Source organism: Pongo pygmaeus, chromosome 14, assembly GCF_028885625.2.
Source record: "Pongo pygmaeus isolate AG05252 chromosome 14, NHGRI_mPonPyg2-v2.0_pri, whole genome shotgun sequence".
In the NCBI taxonomy this organism is placed as follows: Eukaryota; Metazoa; Chordata; class Mammalia; order Primates; family Hominidae; genus Pongo; species Pongo pygmaeus.
This window is the reverse complement of record NC_072387.2, coordinates 44641987-44661621: the sequence shown is the minus strand read 5'-3', so window position 1 is coordinate 44661621 and position 19635 is coordinate 44641987. Positions and strand designations below refer to the sequence as shown.

General features: G+C 38.1%; 1 protein-coding gene and 1 long non-coding RNA gene across 5 annotated transcripts in view; one reads left to right on the top strand and one right to left on the bottom strand.

Annotated features, from left to right (window-relative positions):
- Nucleotides 1-19635, top strand: part of DCLK1 (doublecortin like kinase 1) — a 351269-nt gene that overhangs the window by 13027 nt on the left and 318607 nt on the right. For all 4 annotated transcript variants that reach the window (XM_054446408.2, XM_054446409.2, XM_054446413.2 and 1 more), the window contains exon 3: nucleotides 6272-6618. In XM_054446408.2, the coding sequence (XP_054302383.1) occupies nucleotides 6272-6618 (347 nt within the window). The remainder of the gene's footprint in view (nucleotides 1-6271; nucleotides 6619-19635) is intronic.
- The window catches only part of LOC129011455 (uncharacterized), a 31785-nt gene continuing 23574 nt past the window's right edge, over nucleotides 11425-19635 (bottom strand). The window contains exon 3 of the long non-coding RNA XR_008493326.2: nucleotides 11425-12650. This is a non-coding gene — a long non-coding RNA (uncharacterized LOC129011455). The remainder of the gene's footprint in view (nucleotides 12651-19635) is intronic.

Here is a 19635-nt window from a genome sequence, read left to right as displayed (position 1 = left end):
TAATCGTACCTATTGTGGTGTATGGGAAGTAGGCCCAAAGAAAATTTTCATGTCATCACTTCAGTGTCTTTGTTGCCTCATATTTCCTCAGAACCCACATCCAGTCAATTGCCAATTCTGGCTGGTTGTGTCTGCTAAGTACTCCTCGTAGCATCCACTCCTCTGTCCCTAGTGTAGATACATAACATTCAGTTCACCTCCTCTCCTGGTCGGCTGTAATGACTTTCTGGGTGATATCTTGACTTCTCTCTCCCCATGTTCACTTCAGCCCCTCATTCACACTGCAGCCAGTGTAACCTGTCTATCACCCAGGGCTGATCATGTGTGAAACTATGACCTTGTTGCCTGATGTGGTTTTATCTAACTCGTCTGTCTATGGAATCATTTTTATTTCTTTTTTTTTTTGAGAAAATGTTTTAATATATCACAGAATATCCCTTTCTGTACTGTGCAACAGAGCATATTATTATTTTATTTTTATCTGGAATGTTCTCCCCTCTCTTTTTTGTCAATGGTAATCTTGCCCTTGCTTCCAAGGCCAGTGTGAATTCCACTTCCCTTTCATAGATAGCCCAATGGGAAGTGGGAAGTGACTTCTTTCTCCTCTGAATTAGGATGGCCTAGACCACTTACTTAGCAATTATCACTTACTGCCTTGTGGTGGAATCTTTTCATAGACACATCTTGCTTTCTAACCTATTTGAAGACAGACTCCTGACTTAGGTTTCTTTCCCTTCCCAGAGTGGCTAAGTTAGGTCTTGCACCTATGACTCAGGATTTAGGAGGTTGTTTTTAATTTTTAGGTTTCATTGTTAATGTTGTGTGTGCTTGTCACAGTTTTGTTATTTGTTGTTTTGTTATTAGGCAAAATTTTTTAGCAATGAGATTATGGGTATAAACATTTTCGTGGCTCCAAGTAGTTTTCCATGTTGCTTTTTAAAATGATTATTACCATTTTAATGTCTGTAATGGTGTTTTCTATTTATACTTTATTTTGTGTTTATCCTTTGTCATATATTTTAGCACCTTGTATTATTTTGTTGCTGCAACCTCAATACCACTTTATTTTCATTATTCTTTTGTTGCAATTATAATAGTTACAAGAGTACATCTTAAATCTGCTTTAACTTTCATTTCTTGGCTTACTATTTAAGCACCTTCCATGTGTTTTCCATATATTCTTTGTTTTGTTTTTATCCTTTGCCATCTATTTTTCTACCTTGTATTTTTGTAAATTATAATAAGTCATGCTTATTACAATAAGAAATAAGAAAAAGAGTCTCTACTTTTCAATTTCAAAAAGTTTAGATCTCTCATTTTTTTCTCCTTAATGTTGTTTTTCTGTTGCTTTGGATTTGAGAAGGTGACATGTCCACAGGTCTGACATACACATTCAAATTCATTTTCTGTAAGCTTACTTTTATGTTCTATTGTGTTATGGAAGACTTCTGCGAAAGAATGACCCATAAGCACCTTTGGGAAATCTTTTTTCTTGCCTTTAATAGCTCGATGAAAATCATCCTAAGCCAGTGACTTCCAGGTAGATGATGAAATGTTGCTGTGCGTATGTGAGTTGCCTCATAAAATGTAATATCCAGAAGGCACTTTATGATATTCTATTCTGTAAACAATATTTCATGTAATTTAATTCAGTTCAGTTGCAGAGGTTTCAATACATATTTGAGTTTTTCCTAGATTTTGCCATAACTCACAATATGAAATTTAATTGCCAGAGTTTTTAATCAGAAAGTTTATCCTCTGGAAAAATGAAATACATTACGGATATCCTTCACTTAAGATACTTTTGACTATGCCACGTATCGATCTTAAAGGAAGCCTAGAGGAGGTAACAACCAGCTCTAGTAATGTGAAGGATGGAGATGAGGTCATTTTCAGACTGAAGTTAAGTAATATCAGAACTGGAATTTACTCTTAGCCAATGAAAAAACTCCCGCAATGAGAGGCAAATTTGTAGAATCCCCCAATATAGAGTCTCGTGGAGGAACACTTTTATAGCTGACACACTGCAGGCCCAGTCACCCAGGGAACTGGTACCACATTATCAGTTTTCAGTAGTGCCTCGGGAATTCATTTTAAGTGGAAATATTCTAATTTCATAATGGAAGTGAATGGCAAAGTAGAACTAACTTCGCAGATTTTTAAAATAATAAATCTTATTAGAGGAAATGTATTGTTATGCCTTGAAGAATAATGGCAAGTATGATCATTTAAAAATACAGGCCAGTCGCGGTGGCTCACGCCTGTAATCCCAGAACTTTGGTAGGCTGAGGTGGGCGGATCACTTGAGGCCAGGAGTTTGAGGCCAGGAGGGCCAACATGATGAAATCCTGTCTCTACTAAAAATATAAAAATTCACTGGGTGTGTTGGTGCATGCCTGTAATCCCAGTTCCTCAGGAGGCTGAGGCAGGAGAATTGCTTGGACTCAGGAGGCAGAGGTTGCAGTGAGCTGAGATCACACCACTGCACTCCAGCCTGGGTGACAGAGTGAGACTCTGTCTCAAAAACATAAAAAATGAAACATAAAAATAAAAATACATAGGTGATTTTTTAAACAGGGACTCTTTAGTATCTTAAAAATAATCTAATATGCTTACTTAGATGTTATTTCATCCTCCAACTTTCTGAAAATACTAAAATCTTTCAGGAAAGAAATTACCGTATTCTGACATTTTAGTATTAGTTGGATCCAAACACAATTTCATGCTTATTTCCTTACTTTTTAAAAAAACTGTCATTTTCTTTATCTCTCTCTCTACTTAAAAACAAAGATTAGTTTTTGGCCTTCATAAATGCCACAACAAAATTCAGCCAGATGCTGCTTCAGCATCTTACTATTTGTTGGAGTGTCTTAGACACCCAGAGTATTACATTTCAAGTGAAGAATCAGACTTATCATAGAATCTTTAGGGCTTGAACAAACTGAAAAAACAAACAAACAAACAAACAAAACTGGTTGTGTGGTAACCAACCAGAAAATCGTGATGTTTGTAATTTCTAGTACCACCTCTAAGAGCTTTGCAATCATGCCATCGTTGTTCAAGCTCACCTATAGGAAGTAATGCGAAGCTTCCAAAGCAAATTTTGGGCTGTTTTGCTCAAAAATACCTTATGTTTTTTTATTTGTTTTTTTTTTTTTTTTTAGATAAATTCACTTTTATTTCATTGTTGCAGTAGAAGTTATACCAAAAGACTTCGGGGTGTGGGGTGGCTTAGTGTATGTAAGAGGAAGTATACTACGGTAATTGTAAGCTTACTTTATCTTGTTATTTTGTTTGTTTGTTTGTTTTTTAAATAAAGAGAGATGGGATCTCGCTTTGTTGCCCAGGCTGGAGTGCAGTAGCACAATCATGGTTCACTGCAGCCTCATCCACCCAGGCTCAAGTGATTCTCCCACCTCAGCCCCCCAAGTAGCTGGGACTACATGTGTGAGCCACCATGCTTGGCCCTGTCTTGTTATTTTTGAATGGCACTTAACACACATACCTCATGTCAATACTGGAATGCACTCTAAAAATGATTATTTAAACAAGATTATAACTTATCTCTTAACTCTCAGTCACACTAAGGAAGAGATTGAACACTGGATATCTAGAGCTATTTGACCAAATCAAAAGTATGTATTCTTCCCATTCAGAACAATCACATTTGTTAATTTATAATAATCGATGATAATTAGCCCATGAATTGAAAAGCTATTTTTTACAAAATCAGAAAATACAACCAACTTTAATTTAACTGCATTAAGGCAGGAACCACATCTCTTGTGGCAGAGAGAAGTTCAGTATTATGATTACGGTAAAAATAGTTAACACATAGATTTAAAAAGATTTAATGGAAATTTATTTTCATGATAAAATGGAAATGTATTAGCATAAGGAAATCAATGGAAATGTGTTAGCATAAGGAAATCCATCTGGGCCTTTCCTGAATTCCTGAATAGTGTCACAGACTCTAAATGACTGTGGTGTGTGATCTTGGATTTGGTGGCAGCTCCTTCTCCTTCCTTTAGCTGTTGCTTTCCTGTTAGCACAGTATCATCTGTTACTGGAGTCTCACATCCTTCTCTAAGATTCTCATTCCAGTCTTTAAATCTGATTAGCCAGCAGAGGAGCCTCACATTTACAGCTCAGATTAAACACATATTTCTTCTGATCATTGTTGCTTGAACCAAACCAGCAATGCCTTCTCAGTGTCACTGGAGAACTTTCTTATGCTTTTAAACATTTTCAGGGTGCTTTATCTAAGAAGATATTTTTAAAAAGTGTTTATTTTCTCTTTTAACAAACTCATTCCATGTTGCTATGTTCTTTAAAACTGCTCCCTCTTCTAATTTAATATATTTTATAAAGTTTTTGTTGAAATGTAAACTACTCTCTATATCTTTGTTTTGCTTTTAGTTATTAGCTTAGTATAGAAACTTATAAATAATCAGACAATTGCATATCTTCAGTTAGCACAGAATTCTGACAGAGGCTAGCTTTGCCAGCTCAATTACATGCTGTGTTTCTCACTGGGGAGTGTTGGAGCATTCTCACATTGACATGGACCCAACATGGTGTCCACTGGTAACTGTTCAATATAAGATCTGCTTACCGATTTCTAGTAATTTTGTTTTTGAATTTTTCTTTCAGGCTTACTGCATGATTAGGGTATGTAGCCTCAGGTCATTTTCACTTACATAGCAGGTTTGCATTTGAGATCACTTTGATCTCTATCTTCTAATTTGATCTTCATAAAAACCTAATGAGGTTTTGTTTTATAGATAAGTAAACTACCACCCAGAAATCTGAGGGACTTGTCCAAAGTCACATGCTTGGAGAGGCCAGGTCTTGAGCCCGAATTTCCAGTTCTCTCTTCTCACTATCATGTTCAGGTCATCACTCCATGAAAACTCCCAAAACACTGCTGCTTCTATAGTACCCAAATATGCCTTTCTCAGGATTTAAGTAAATATCGAAAATACATATATGTTTTTGATATTTACTTAAATCCTGAGGAAGGCATAGCTGAGATAAGTCATGATCTGCCAGGTGAATAGAAATGGGGTTGGTTAAACTTGCACTATTCATACAACTTCTAGTGAGGCATAATGTGTATGTATACACATTAGAGGATATTTTAAGAACATCTGCAAAACAAGTGTTCAATAACATGTATAACTGCTCTTTTTAACTTTTGAAGGCCTGCTTCAGTTATTTTTATGTGTCTACTTATTCTTTGGCCTTGGATGCTTGCACTGTTAATTTAAAAATAATACAAGGACTTAGATAAAAGTCAATGGGCTGAGTTAGATTAGGCCTAGGTCATTTCACCTACAATTATGAAGGTCTTTCAGCATTTTTACCTATTCCTAGTTACAAAAACTTATTAACACAGAAAAAAAGCCATTACAAAATCTTGAATTTCAAAAGGCTTTGACCTAACTTTATGAAATATGTATTTAGAATTCGTCATTTTACAATTTGTTGTCTCTTGGTTCATGTTTTTCTTTTTTGTGTGTGTGATCTACATCTACTTAATAGTCTGATTATTTTCATTAAAAGAGTTCCTGCTAAGGAGTCATTTTTAATAAACATTTATTTATATTTATTTTAGAGCCCATTTTTGAAGCTGTAGTTTTTGTGTTGAACACTTCTAAAACCTCTTACTTATGAACAAGTATGAATTGACCTTATAGTATGTGTGGATCACTGTGATTGGCACTATATAGATGAGAGAAAGGAAGGGTGATTATTTGCTTGCTTTTGGAACTTTACTGGGCTTTACAAAATCTTTAGCATCAACTCCCATCAAATTCGTAAATTATATGACTATTTTAAGATGCTGTATTCTGATTCATTCTTAGTGTTTAAATTGTCTCAGGTAGCAAATGTAGGTACTTCCAATTTTGAAATTTTCTGCAGATTTAAATATCTCTAATTCGCAAAGAATATTTTCTATTTTAAATTCACTTTCACACTTCTCTAAGGTCTTTTCAAACAGATCAGCATTTCTATCACCGACCTTAAGGTGAAGAAATGGAAGAATAATGTTTTGTTTTGTTTTTCCAGGATGTGGATCTGTTGCTGACAGTGCCAGATTAGCAGTCAGAAATCTTTCTTTTTCCCTAATTATTAATCACACTTCCATTGTTTGAAAAGTCAGGGCTAGCTCTTGCCCCTAATCAGAAAAGGCAAAAGAAAGGATAAGTAGGAAAAAAGAAATAGGTATATTTTAGTGTAAATTTAAATATATTTCTCTCTTCCGTAGGAGAGAGTTATGTATGTGGCTCAATAGAGCCCTTCAAGAAACTAGAGTACACCAAGAATGTGAACCCCAACTGGTCGGTGAACGTCAAGACCACCTCGGCTTCTCGGGCGGTGTCTTCACTGGCCACTGCCAAAGGAAGCCCTTCAGAGGTGCGAGAGAATAAGGATTTCATTCGGCCCAAGCTGGTCACCATCATCAGAAGTGGCGTGAAGCCGCGGAAAGCTGTCAGGATTCTGCTGAACAAGAAAACGGCTCATTCCTTTGAGCAGGTCCTCACTGATATCACTGATGCCATCAAGCTGGACTCGGGAGTGGTGAAACGCCTGTACACGTTGGATGGGAAACAGGTAAGAGACATATTGCAATGTGACTTTGACTTTAAGGCAAGAACCAGGGAGTCGGAGGGTGTTCGTGGCTAAAGCATACATTTTGCTCAAGTTGTTAAAGGGCCTGGGTCACTTAATCAACAAATATGTACTTGCTGGCCCTAGAACAGTCAGAAGTTTGAGTTGAGCAGGATTATTCGTAGGAATAAAGTAAGAAAAAAATGCATATCTTTGAAGATTAAATAATTACTCAGTGATTTCTACTTTTTCATTTATTATTTGCTTAACATAATGATTCTTTTCTGTCATCTGTTTTCAGTTTTCTCGTAGGTCTTATAGCCTTAAAAATGACTGAGGTGTGAAAGTAAACTGTGACCAGTAGGGAAAATTCTAACTTATTTCTTTCACCTAAATATTTTCTGATTTTAAGTCTTTGTAGTGTTCACTAGTGAGATTTACTTACATTTTATAGATTTTAAAATATGTATCTAAGAAATGACATATTTCCATCTGGATAGCTTTAAAGGCATATTTCTAGAATAGTATGCATCTTGTATTTTTCAGTGTTAAAATAAAAGGGAGGTTTTTCAGCTACAGAATGAACATCAGTTGACTTGAATGGGTGGTCATTTTAATGTGAGTTGGTCAGATGAACCCAAAGGAAGCATCACTTTTTATTGTCTTGGGTGGACTATTTTTGTACAGGTTTGACAGAACCTTGATGGTGAGTTGAATTAAAAAACATTGATTAGGGCCGGGCGCGGTGGCTTATGCCTGTAATCCCAGCACTTTGGGAGGCCGAGGCGGGCGGATCACGAGGTCAGGAAATCGAGACCATCCTGGCTAACACGGTGAAACCCGGTCTCTACTAAAAATAAAATTTAAAAAATTAGCTGGGTGTGGTGGCGGGCGCCTGTAGTACCAGCTACTCGGGGGGCTGAGGCAGGAGAATGGCATGAACCCGGGAGGCGGAGCTTGCAGTGAGCCGAGATCACGCCACTGCACTCCAGCCTGGGTGACAGAGCAAGACTCCGTCTCAAAAGAAAAAAAAAAAAATTGATTATATGTACAGCATGATTTGCTAGTCATTCAGAGTTTACCAGATTATATTTTTGAGCACACTATCTTTGCTGCAAGTTTAGTTTTTAATGTGGTGCTATCAAAATGCTTTTTTTAAAAAAAATTTTTTGAGGGATAATTTGAATGATTTGTATGTATAGTAAATATTAAAATTAAAATGATCCATGAATTAAAAGATTGATCTTATTAAATAGAAGACTCTTCCAAGTTCTTAAAGGCTAGCACATTCAAACTTTCTGAATTAGAAATAGATGCTAATCCTAGAAAGAGTATTAGTCATTAAAGAATACTTCCCTTAGGGATCCATTCAGATGCTCTAAATTATAAAATTCATTAGGAAAGAAGGAATATGTGCCAGTTGTTCATTTGTATTTACCGTCTTTTGCTTGTCTCATAACCCTTGCCCTAAGTATCATGCAGATAAGGATTCTAATGGATGAGATTCTCTAATGGATGAGACCTAGTCTTCTAGATTTAAGAGTCTGTAGCCTAAATGTCATCAGTCTATCAATGACCAGAAAGTTCATACTGGCTTGTGAATTATAGTAGCAATAAGATGGCAAACTTCACCTTTACACATTTTGTAAGCCCTTCACTGGCTCCATTTCTAATGAGTCATTCAAACATCTTGTAGTTCTGAATTTTCATATATTGAATTTTCTCAAGATGGGAGTTCATCTATTTTCATAAATATTTACCTATTCAAATAAATATTTTTATAAAGTGTCTCATTAGAGCAAAGAATACATATGGATAAATGTTCCCTCTCCCTGCTTCACTTCAGAATTTTGGGAGTTCCAAAATGCTACTCTGAATCTAAAAATCAGCTTTAATGGCTTTAGCTAAAATTTGCCATCAGCTGATTATTTAATCTTGTTTATTTCAGGAATAAATCCCTAGAATAGGTATGATGTTCTCAATTGTTTTCTTCCTTACTGAATTTGTCTAGAATCAATATTTGATAATGGCTAGTTTACTGTGGTTTACATGTAAATAATCCAAAGTCATGGGAAGGAATTCGAGGTTTAATGTCAAAAAACCAGGATTCAAGTCTTGGCCCAGCCATAGATTCCTTATGTTTTTAGCAAAACACTTAACTGAGCCTGATTATCCTCATCAGTGAAACACAGATAAAATGATTACCTGTGTTTTATAGAGTGCTATGGGTCAACTATGATGATACATGCAATAGCAATTTTGAACTATAATGATGATAGCTTTATTGAGCATTGTTCTAAGTGCTTTGCATGTATTAGCATGTTTAATCCTCATAAAAACTTGCTTATTATCCCCATTTAACAGATTAGAACACTAAGGCACAGAACTTGTTAAAAACATGCACAAGACCACACAGCTATGATTTAAACTGGTCTTGCTCCAGAGCTTGTACTGGTAACACTGTACCATTTTAGATTATGTTAAAGCACCAAACTGATGTAAATGTATTGAGAAAGAATTGTCAAGGGAGTAATTTGTCCAAGGAATATCATCTGAAACATTTCTGCTCTGTCCTTTTTTTCCGTGCAGTCATTCTGCTGACTGTTGTACTCAACTGTTGTTTTGTCAAGCGTTCAGTTTGCTGCTGTGGCATTTCCCCTAGTGCTGGCATGTTCTCTTCATAGCAGGATCAGTGAAAAGCTGCAGAGGAATTGGATGATAAAGTGGAAAGAATATAAAGACTTATTCCTTGGGTTCCCAGTGAGAACAAAGATGCTTCCTCATGGACCCCAGGAGTCTTTAGAATCATTTTGGCTCAAAAGAGAAATCTGTCCCATAAGCAGTTTGTTAGAGTAGAATTTTTGACAACCCTGGCAGAGACTGAGGCTAGATAAGCCTCTGAGAATAAACCACTTTCCTCTATGCTGTCTTGTGGAATAATGCTTGGCCATAGTGGCGTGGCACCTGCACTGCTACCATCTTGGCCTGCCTGTGGTGGCATCGGGTTCCATATGCTGCCAACAAGATGCCACCCTAAGATTTCTTGTCCCACCTTTTTAAAAAATAGTTTAACTGAACCCTCACATCAACTCCGTAAACAATATGGGAATTCCAATGCCCAGTAAAGAATTTCATGTTTTTGGGTTGAGGAAATAGAATTGCTTAAAAGATAAATTGCTTGAGTGCTTTGAGTAAACGGGTAGAGAGGAAGATGGTTTTGTAGATTGCCTTGGGGCAGCCTACAGATGTATCCATGGCATGAAAACTGTTGACGCTGGGATTTTGGACAATGGAACCGTGAAAGCTGGAGCCTGCTGTTTAATATCTTACCCAGAGGAGACGGACACCGGAGGGCATACAGCACATGCCGTTCTCACTTGTTTCTACCACCACTCAGTTGCCTCTCGGGTTTGTGTTAGCTCTAAGCGAAGAGTTCATGGAACAGTACTTTTTTTGATGTTTTTAGACTGAGATAAGGAAATAAACGTTTTGGAAATGCTGCACAATCTAGAAAAGATTTTGCAGGAAGCTGCAGTTGGCCAAGATGACCGTTGTGGTTCATAAGCAGCCTATGTGTGAGCAAACCCTTTCTAATGATTTCAACTCCATTCTTTATTCAGGGGCACTGAAGCTTCAGTAAATAGTTGCCCCGACCTTCCTCCTCTTCCTTGCAACTTTCAGGGTGACTGCTCACCAGGTCGTCAGTCCTTTTGCTGGCATGGCTGGCAGTTCAAGGAAGCACTTACCTTGCCTTAATTTCAGTGATGCATTTTTTTTTTTTTTAATCTGGGCCTTGGTTAAAGACCTCCAAAGAAGAAAAAGGGACTTTTTCTAGCTAACAGTTAAAATCATGTCCCCTGAACCCATGTCCAAGGGGAGGATTTGCAGGACCTTAGAGTCTGAGAGTCTCTTCCTCTTGCCCAAGTCCAAGCTCTGGATGTTGGAACTTTGCTGTGGGTTATTCACTTAACCTGCCAAGCAGTTACTCCCAGAGGCCATTTGGAGTATAACTATTTTTTAAGTGTTTAAAATAAGCCTAAAAGTTATCAGATTTGCTACAAAGATACCCTTGCATATCTCCTGACTCCTTTTATGGAAAAGAAAATCTGGCTTTCTTGAGCTGCTAAATCTGTGGTTCTTGAATCCTTCCTTAGAAACATAGAATAGCTAGTGCCTAAGTAGGTGATTTATACTATAAAGAACATAGATAGGGCACTTCCCAATGATCCCCTTCCCACTGAACTACAGCAATGACAAACTAGATTGCTCTTTAAGTAGAAAATAAATGCACATCCCTATCTTATCTACTTTTCAACATCGAAGATCTGTACAATATTGCAGCATGCTTTAGTGAAGAGAAAAAAACTCAGAGATGTTATATTTTTATCTTACAGACATTTCACATAGGCCATGTACTTTATAAAATCTACCACTGCTGGTGAGTCGAGATCGCGCCACTGCACTCCAGCCTGGGTAACAGAGTGAGACTCCGTCTCAAAAAAAAAAAAAAAAAAAAAAAAAACTACCACTGCTAGCATGCTAGAGTGAGCAAACAATTTATTGTTTTCCCAATATGGAAAACATTAGGAATTACTCAGCTGAAGTAAGGGTAGCCATAAACTGATTTAGATGGTAAACCATGAGAAAGCATCATAACTGCCATTTTGAGGACATCCCAGTAGCTGTTGATAAATTAATCCATTATTACATCTTCTCTGTATCTTTTGATCATGAATCCTCATTGCCTGTTATAAACATAAAGCTCAAAAGATGCTTGTAAATGAGTCAATAATTGCTGCCATTTATTTTAGGTGTTTAATATAGGAGTTTATTTGATTACAGGAAATGATGATGATTAATTGGAATCTATGAATCAGATATCACAAAATGGTCTTTATTTTCTTCTTTTTGGCTTTTAATATCTAATTCTAATCTGAAGTAAAAATAATTTGGTCGACTCTTGAGTTTAGAGTGCTTAAGATATGTCTTCCTCTTACAAGTTAAAAAAGTGGTACAAATTATTATTACATCTGACCTTGGCTATAGGAGTTGATAAGCATAGAAAATGTGGAAACTAGAGGTTTTCAGATAAAATGTAAGACATTTAGAATCTGATAGGATTTATTTGGAATGGAAAAGGAGGTTTTCTGTAGCTATTAGCAGCAGTGGTATTTTTCCTTTTTTATTAGTAGAACTTTTCTGTGACAGTTCTAATTAACTTCTGCAAGCATATTAAAACCCTTCATTCTTGGTATAAAGATTGTGTACTGTTGATTTGCTACACTACCTGTGTAGCAAAAGGGAGTGTAATACTTTTTAGTTTTGTTTGCAATTGGAGTAAAAAAAACAGTTGATAAATGTAATTTAGCTTACACTTTAAAATGTCAGATTAAAATTTTCTACAAAAGCTCAGAGCACATGTTAAACCATCCTCATGATTTATTAGAGCTATGAATTGATGGAAATAGATAATTTCAAAGAAAAAGAAGTTTAAGAATCATAATGACACTTCACTTACAGAATTAAAGTGTTCAGAATAGAATGTGCTATTTTAGGTCACATATCTTTGGTCAACATTTAGGACTCATGAGCTACACCTGTCCTTAGGTAGCTGTTAGTGCCTCCAAATTGGGAAGATTTAAATCCTTTTTTTTTTCACTTTGAGCTCCTCTGAGGATGTGGTCAATTATGGGTACCTGCAGTGATGTATATTTTAAGGCTTAGATTCATTTCAACAAAAGTTAGTTTTCTGTAAATTGCATTCTAGCTCGCTGTAAAATGAATTCTAAGTTCTCTTAGTGTTCCACTGCTGTACTGAAGATAGGTTTTCTAAAGCCCTTCCATAGTGTGCTGAGAACATTTGGGGGACGTTTACAAGTCTACTGGCTTTGTGATTGCCTTCTGGTGGTGAGTTCTCTTGCTTCTATGACAGCTGGAGCCCTGACCCGGCCTGTGAGCCCTTTCTGTCTGGCAGGAGCATGTTGGGTTGATGGAAAGAACTTGGACTTTAAAGTCAGCTGGTCGGTCAGTTATCCCTGCAACAAACAAAAAAAATCAGCTGAGCCTGGACTGAGATTTCAGTCTGGAAAATCTAGCTTGTGGTTTTTCATCCAAGCCTGGAAAATTAAGTTATCCTACCCAACTTACTAATTAGTTAAGTTTAAAATTTCTGTATATTGAATTTACTTATAATGAGGAAATTTGCTTATGTATGCTATAAATTAAGCATAGATATATATGATAACGTGACAGAGAGGAAAAACATTAGTTCCATAGAATTATAGATGAGTTCAAATCTGTCCTCTACTCTGGGCACAGTGAAATTTATCCTCCTATTGGAAATAGTTCACACCCTGATAATCCTCAGTTTCATCATCTGTATATTGTGAATAATAATAATGATAATAATGCCTGCTTTATAAGTTGTCATGAGGACTAAATGAAACAATTCACATGGCAAATTTAGCACTGTGATTGGTACCCAATTGTTGGTAGTTGTTATAATGGAAAAGCTGACACCTAACAACTTTTTTTTGGAAAAAAATCATATTTTAATGTGCCAAAGGGACTCACTATTTTAAATTATCCTTTTATAATGATTAATCATATTTTCCTTTGTAAATGTGGCTTTTCACGTGGAAATGCTTCATGATATAATAAAAAGAGCATGGAATTCGAAATGAGACACTTAACTAATACAAAGTCAAGTCCTGATTTGAATACTCATTAGTGGTGTGACCTCTGGCAAATCAGTTAAACTCTCTGAATCTCAATTTCCTCTTCTTTAAGATGGCATAATAATGCATACTTCACAATATTGGGGTGATAATTAATTGACAAAATATGTATATAAAGGCCTTGGCTTGACACATGGTAGGTCCTCTAAAAATATCAGTCCTTCTCCCTTCTGTTCTCATATTCCAGGCTTTCTTAAAAATGTAAGACCCTTGTAGTTGTATAATACCATGAATGTAGAATTGATCATTTTGCATAGTTTCCATTGCAACTGAACTGCTGTACCTGAACTACTAACGACTGTATTTTTATCATCTTATTTATTGTCAGTCAGTTGTGAATGCGATGCAGATATTTTATTCACTGTCTTCTTCAATGGTACAGGTCATTCCTTAAAGGCATTTTTCTTTTGGCAATCCATCCCACTGAGAAAGTAATATTATTATTAGTATCATTTGTTGAATACCTTCTCTGTGCCTGGCATTGGACTCGTTGCTATATATATTTACATTGATGATTACATTGATAATTGAAGGTAATCTCACCGAACCCCAGCTCTGCAAAGAAAGAACCTACTCATTTCTCCAGATTCAGCTCAAAGGTGGCCTTGTGTATGAAATATTTCCTATCTTCCCCATATAAAATTGACAACTCACTCTCTTGGAGCCTGTTCACTGTACATTGTATGTAGCCATGCAAATCTTCATTATGCTGGTCTATTGTAATGCCTGTCTCCTCCTTTCGATTTTATAGGATGAGGCTAAGAAAGATCTTCTATTGGCCTTTGAGTCTCCAGAGCTTGACCTCGTAAACGATTGAATGACTAAGTAGCTGGATGACTGACCAGTTTGCTTTGGTCTATCCACTTGGCATTAGCATATGGCTCCAGTATTCAGCAAGGTCCTTACAGGTCATGGCCATATAGGAGCTGCCTTGGTCACCCTGGGCTGTGGTCGTGTGTAGCTGTAAATGATGATGGTGCCCTCTGCAGCATGGCCACACACTACATTACCATGCACACCGCACCATGGTGGTTGTTTCTAGCTAGGGCTTCTTCATGAAAGACTCTAGTGTAGAAAAGAAAAAGAACGCATCTGCCGATTTTAGATCATTTTTGCTATTGAAAGCATTTTCATTTTGTGGGGGAACAATAGATATTCTGTTAGAAACATCTCGCCGTCTGAGTCAGGAGAATTGCTCTAAACCTTCCTGACATTGCCCTAGCCATCCAGTGAATAAAGAGAAGAACTGATCAATATGTCTCATGGATTTAAAAATTGGTGGTGGGCCAATAGGAGATGCGCATGAAAAGCATCTGGCCTAATTATTGCAGAGACACAAACCTGCAGTATTCAAGGGTGTTTGTGGTGGCAGAGTATAATATGTTGCACCAGATTTTCCTGATTAGTTTTTAAATCCTTGAAACTAAATTAAATGAAAGAAGTCTGTTTCAGAAATTAAATGGAACTTTAAAAATCCAATTTTAAATAGGAACTATGTTGTAAACAACATGCCTTAGAAACAAAAGGACAGTTGGGAGATTTATTTTTTAATTGGTCTTGTCCTTTGTAAGATTAATATATAATCATTGTAAAGAATTTTGAAGGAAATGGGAAAATATTAAGATAAATTAAAGTCACCCACAGTCGTGTTGAGAAGATGGCCCTTGCTCATATTTTGGTCTTTTTTCCTTTGTCTTTTTTTTTTTTTTTTTTTTTTTTTTGAGACAGATGTCTTGTTCTGTCTCCCAGGTTGGAGTGCAGTGGTGCAATCTCAGCTCAGTACAACATCTCCACCTACCAGGCTCAAGTGATTTCTCCCGTCTCAGCCTCCCAAGTAGCTGGGATTACAGGTGCGTGCCACCACACCCAGCTAATTTTTGTATTTTTAGTACAGAGAAGGTTTCACCACGTTGGCCAGGCTGGTCTCCAACTCCTGACCTCAAGTGATCTGCCAGCTTCAGCCTCCCAAAGTGCTGGGATTACAGGCATGAGCCACTGCGCCTTGCCCTTTTTCTTTAAAAACAAACAAACAAACAAACAAACAACAACAACAACAACAACAAAACCCCACAGATCCCACTCTGTGTGCGGTTTGGCTCCTTGCTGCCACCTTCACATGAGTCTGCACATTTATGTGGGAAACGTATCAAGCCATTCCCTCTCTAACTTTGTTATTTCATTGTCCAGGGTCAGATCCCCTGAAGCCAAGTTTCCCAGTGTGCTTTCCTCTCTTGTGACTTGTCTGTAGAGCCTCTTTTGTCTGTCTTCTGACGTATGGCTGATAGTAATCATGTTCCAAAGTCCGATCAAGAAGCAAACAGCATGTAAAGTAGCAATTCTTGAGGTGCTGTTCAGTGTAATCAGTTATTGGAGGTTAAAAGTATTTCAGACTCCATCTGCTCTGTCTAGAATCCTCTTAGGAAAAAAGTCACATTTTTCAAAATGTGTCTGATTCCATAAGTCCAGTCTTGTTTTGTACATGCCAGGTAACAGGCTTTTTAGGTCAATGGGAGCACAGTCACCATGATCTTTTGTGAGTTCTTCCCTGAGGGAAAAACACAAAGTAGTTCTCTTTCTGTGGATAATCACTTCTGCTTTGCATTAGAACTGTTTGTACACCTGTGTGAGACCAAAATATCTGGATAAAGAAGATAGTGCTTTGTTGATTTCTGTATTCATGACTACCCTCATTAGATGCTTACAATTTGCTAAATGACATTTCTTAGTTTTAACTTGTGGCTCATCCTTTAACAAGTAGATTACAGGGCTAGGAGTGCCCCTACAAGAGATCTTTCTATTCCGTTTTTGTCTACTTGGAAGACCATAAACTAAAGTTGCCTTGGCAGATAGTAACATAAAATTGATTTTTTTTATTAAAAAAAAACTTCCAGGAAGAAAACACTCAAGATAAGCACTAGCTTTAAAAAAAAAAAAAGGATTAGACTAGACATTTTCCTTCTGATGCCTTTTCAGAGTGACAGTCTGGGAGCTAGAAACTGCTTACACAACAGAAATAAGTTGTAAAGAGTCATTCTGTGTGCACAGGTGTATGCTTCATCAGTGTTCTTAAAAACCTCACTACCGGCCAGGTGCGGTGGCTCATGCCTGTAATCCCAGAATTTTGGGAGGCTGAGGCAGGCGGATCACTTGAGGTCAGGAGTTTGAGACCAGCCTGGCCAACACGGTGAAACCCCATCTCTAATAAAGTACAAAAATTAGCTAGGTGTGGTGGTGGGTGCCTGTAATACCAGCCACTCGGGAGGCTGAGGCAGAAGAATCGCTTGCAACTGGAAGGCGGAGGTTGCAGTGAGGCTAGATGGTGCCATTGCACTCCAGCCCAGCCTGCGCAACAGAGCGAGACTCCGTCTCAAAAGAAAAAAAGAAATTAAATAAATAAAAACCTCAGTACCAAGAGTGGTCCCGGGACAGCAGCAGCAAGGCCACCAGGGAGCAGGCAGAGATGCAGACCCTCAGGCTCCACACAGACCTACTGAGTCAGAATGTGATTTCAACAAGATTCTCAGGCTGTGTATATTCACATTTAAATTTCAGAAGTGCTGCTGAGGAGACTGAAGAGTATGAATGGAACGTCAGCATTCAAAGCCCTAAAGATGGCGAACCCTGGCTGGTGTTGCATGGTAGATGCATTAAACTTTAGTTTTAGCTGATTTCGCAGTTTTATTAGCATCCTCTCAATGCCAATGCTGACATCAGATGGCAAGATATGATTGCCGGCAACAGTTTTCTGGAAAGCAGCCAGTGCATTAGTGTGAAATGTGTTCTCACTGCAATCTAGCCTCAGTGGGCTGCCTCATGTGGAGGGTGAATGGCTTCCTGTATGGAGAATAAACGTAGGTTAAAGAGGCAGGAAGGCTGAACAAACGCTGTGGAAACACGGATCCCGAGGAAGAGATTAATGCCACAAAGTGCATATGCATGCTGTTAGAAGTTGTCTGTGTCTCCCCTCAATACGCTGCACAAACTGAATATGATCCCTGTACTGCTTCCGGGTGTCTTCTGTGGGAATGAATGGAAGTCATTAACTGGTCCTGAGAACCGATTTTAGATCTTCAACTATTATCAGATGGAGTCCCTACGCATGAGACAATTCCCAACATGGACGATGCCCGGAAAGATGTGGGCTGTTTTTAAGGTGTGCAGGAATGGAGGAGTAACTTTTGAAAATAATTTCCAGCTATATTAATTTCCTAGGCATGCCTAAGGATTTAGTGGCCAACAGTCTTGTGTACTGCAGACTTGACTATGGGAAATAACAATGGATGGGATAAGCTGGTGTGAAGGAACCACCTAGTTATCACCTAGTAATCAGAATTAGAGTGATTTTCTTATAACACAGCCTGGGAGGTTAAGAGACTGAGGCGGTGTCGCCTATTTAATTCAGCTGGCAGCTGGCAGGGGCTGCCCATCACTTAGGGCAGACAGGGCTTTGCAAACAGCCATACAATGCCCAGCGACCCCATTAACAGGGCCTTTTTTGAATGGGAAGGTCAATTCCATTTCTGAGGTTATAGCTGTAAATTAGGGAAAAAATAATAAGCCCTAGAAATAAGTGGGGTCTGTATACAAATAACCAGTAAAAGGTTCGTTTCTGTCGTTGGTTGATACAGTGGCCCTGGGAAGAGTAAAATTACTGACATATTTCTCAGGCCATTTCTGAAATTGGTCTCCTGTGAAAGGAATAGCACAGGCTTATTGTATTTCGTTTCCTGGTAACATCATCATTTTTGTTTGTGTTTGAGACAGGATCTCACTCTGTTACCCAGGCTAGAGTACAGTGGTGTGACCTTGGCTCACTGCAGCCTCCACCTCCCGGGCCCAAGCAATTCTCTGACCCCGGCCTCCCAAGTAGCTGGGACTACAGCAGGTGTGCACCACCATGCCTGGCTAATTTTTTTTTTTTTTTTTGTAGAGACAGGGTTTTGCCCTGTTGTCCAGGCTGGCCTTGAATACCTGGACTCAAGCAATCCTCCTGCCTCGGCCTCCCAAAGTGCTGGGATTACAGGTGTGAACCACCATGCCCGGCCAATCATTTTCTTATATAGCAAAAATTGCTTTTCTCTTTATTTACATTGTGTGTGAAATTGGTAGACTTAGCCACTGTGTACTGAGAAAAAAATGCATCCATTTATTAAATCCTTGCTGCATTTGGCAACAGTTTATAGGAAAAGGGAGAATTTCTGAAGATCATGCTATGATGCCTCTGGGATGCGTTCATTTGGAGAAAATCTAATCTCATGCATTATCGTATTGTACGGAGTGCCGATTATTGACAGTGACCATAAAAAACAAAGACCTGTTACAAAGCCTGTTAGGTGAACAGACTATTCACAGAGTTGTCTTTGGTTTTGCCAATTTGGATCAAGAGTTTCACCTGGGTTTTATTAAGATGATTGTGCTTTACCTTTTTAACATAAATGTCTTTTAATGTTTAAAATGTGCATGTCCTTGTAGACTTGTTAGATCCGGAAACATCGATTCAGCATGGATTCTGTGCCAGGCACTGGGAATACCTTAGTTTTCTTTCAGTGGGCACTGGAAGACTTGGGAGAACTCCTCACAATAGAATCCTAAGGGAGGAGTCCTTTCAGACTCACTGCAAGTTTCATTACTAGAGAAACTTGCATTTTCACATTTGTATGTTCATGGGAGTAGGAGATGATTGATACAGTTAATCTTATTTGAGGATGTCCTTGTACCGTTTGAAAATGTGACTGCCGAAACACTGTAACATTGCCTTCATACTTTAAATAACTGAAAGATGTGTTTTACTTTATAGTTGAATTAATAACACTTCTAGCACATTAAGAATCCAAATAATGCTGGGCGCGGTGGCTCATGCCTGTAATCCCAGCACTTTGGGAGGCCAAGGCAGGCGGATTGCCTGAGGTCAGGAGTTTGAGACCAGCCTGGCCAACGTGGTGAAACCCCGTCTCTACTAAAAATACAAAAATGAGCCAGGTGTGGTGGCACGCACCTGTAATCCCAGCTACTCAGGAGGCTGAGGCAGGAGAATCGCTTGAACCCGGGAGGCGGAGGTTGCAGTGAGCCTAGATTGCGCCATTGAATTCCAGCCTGGGCAACAAGAGCGAAACTGTCTCAAAAAAAAAAAAAAAAAATCCAAATAATATTAAAAGGCTGCTTTTGTGTACCAGCATGCTAGTAAACAGATTTCCATTAAAATTAGTCCCTGTACTCTAAGCTTGTGGCATATTTTAGAAGCCCTTAAAATAAATACTAAATGTCCTAGCCCTCAGTTTTATGA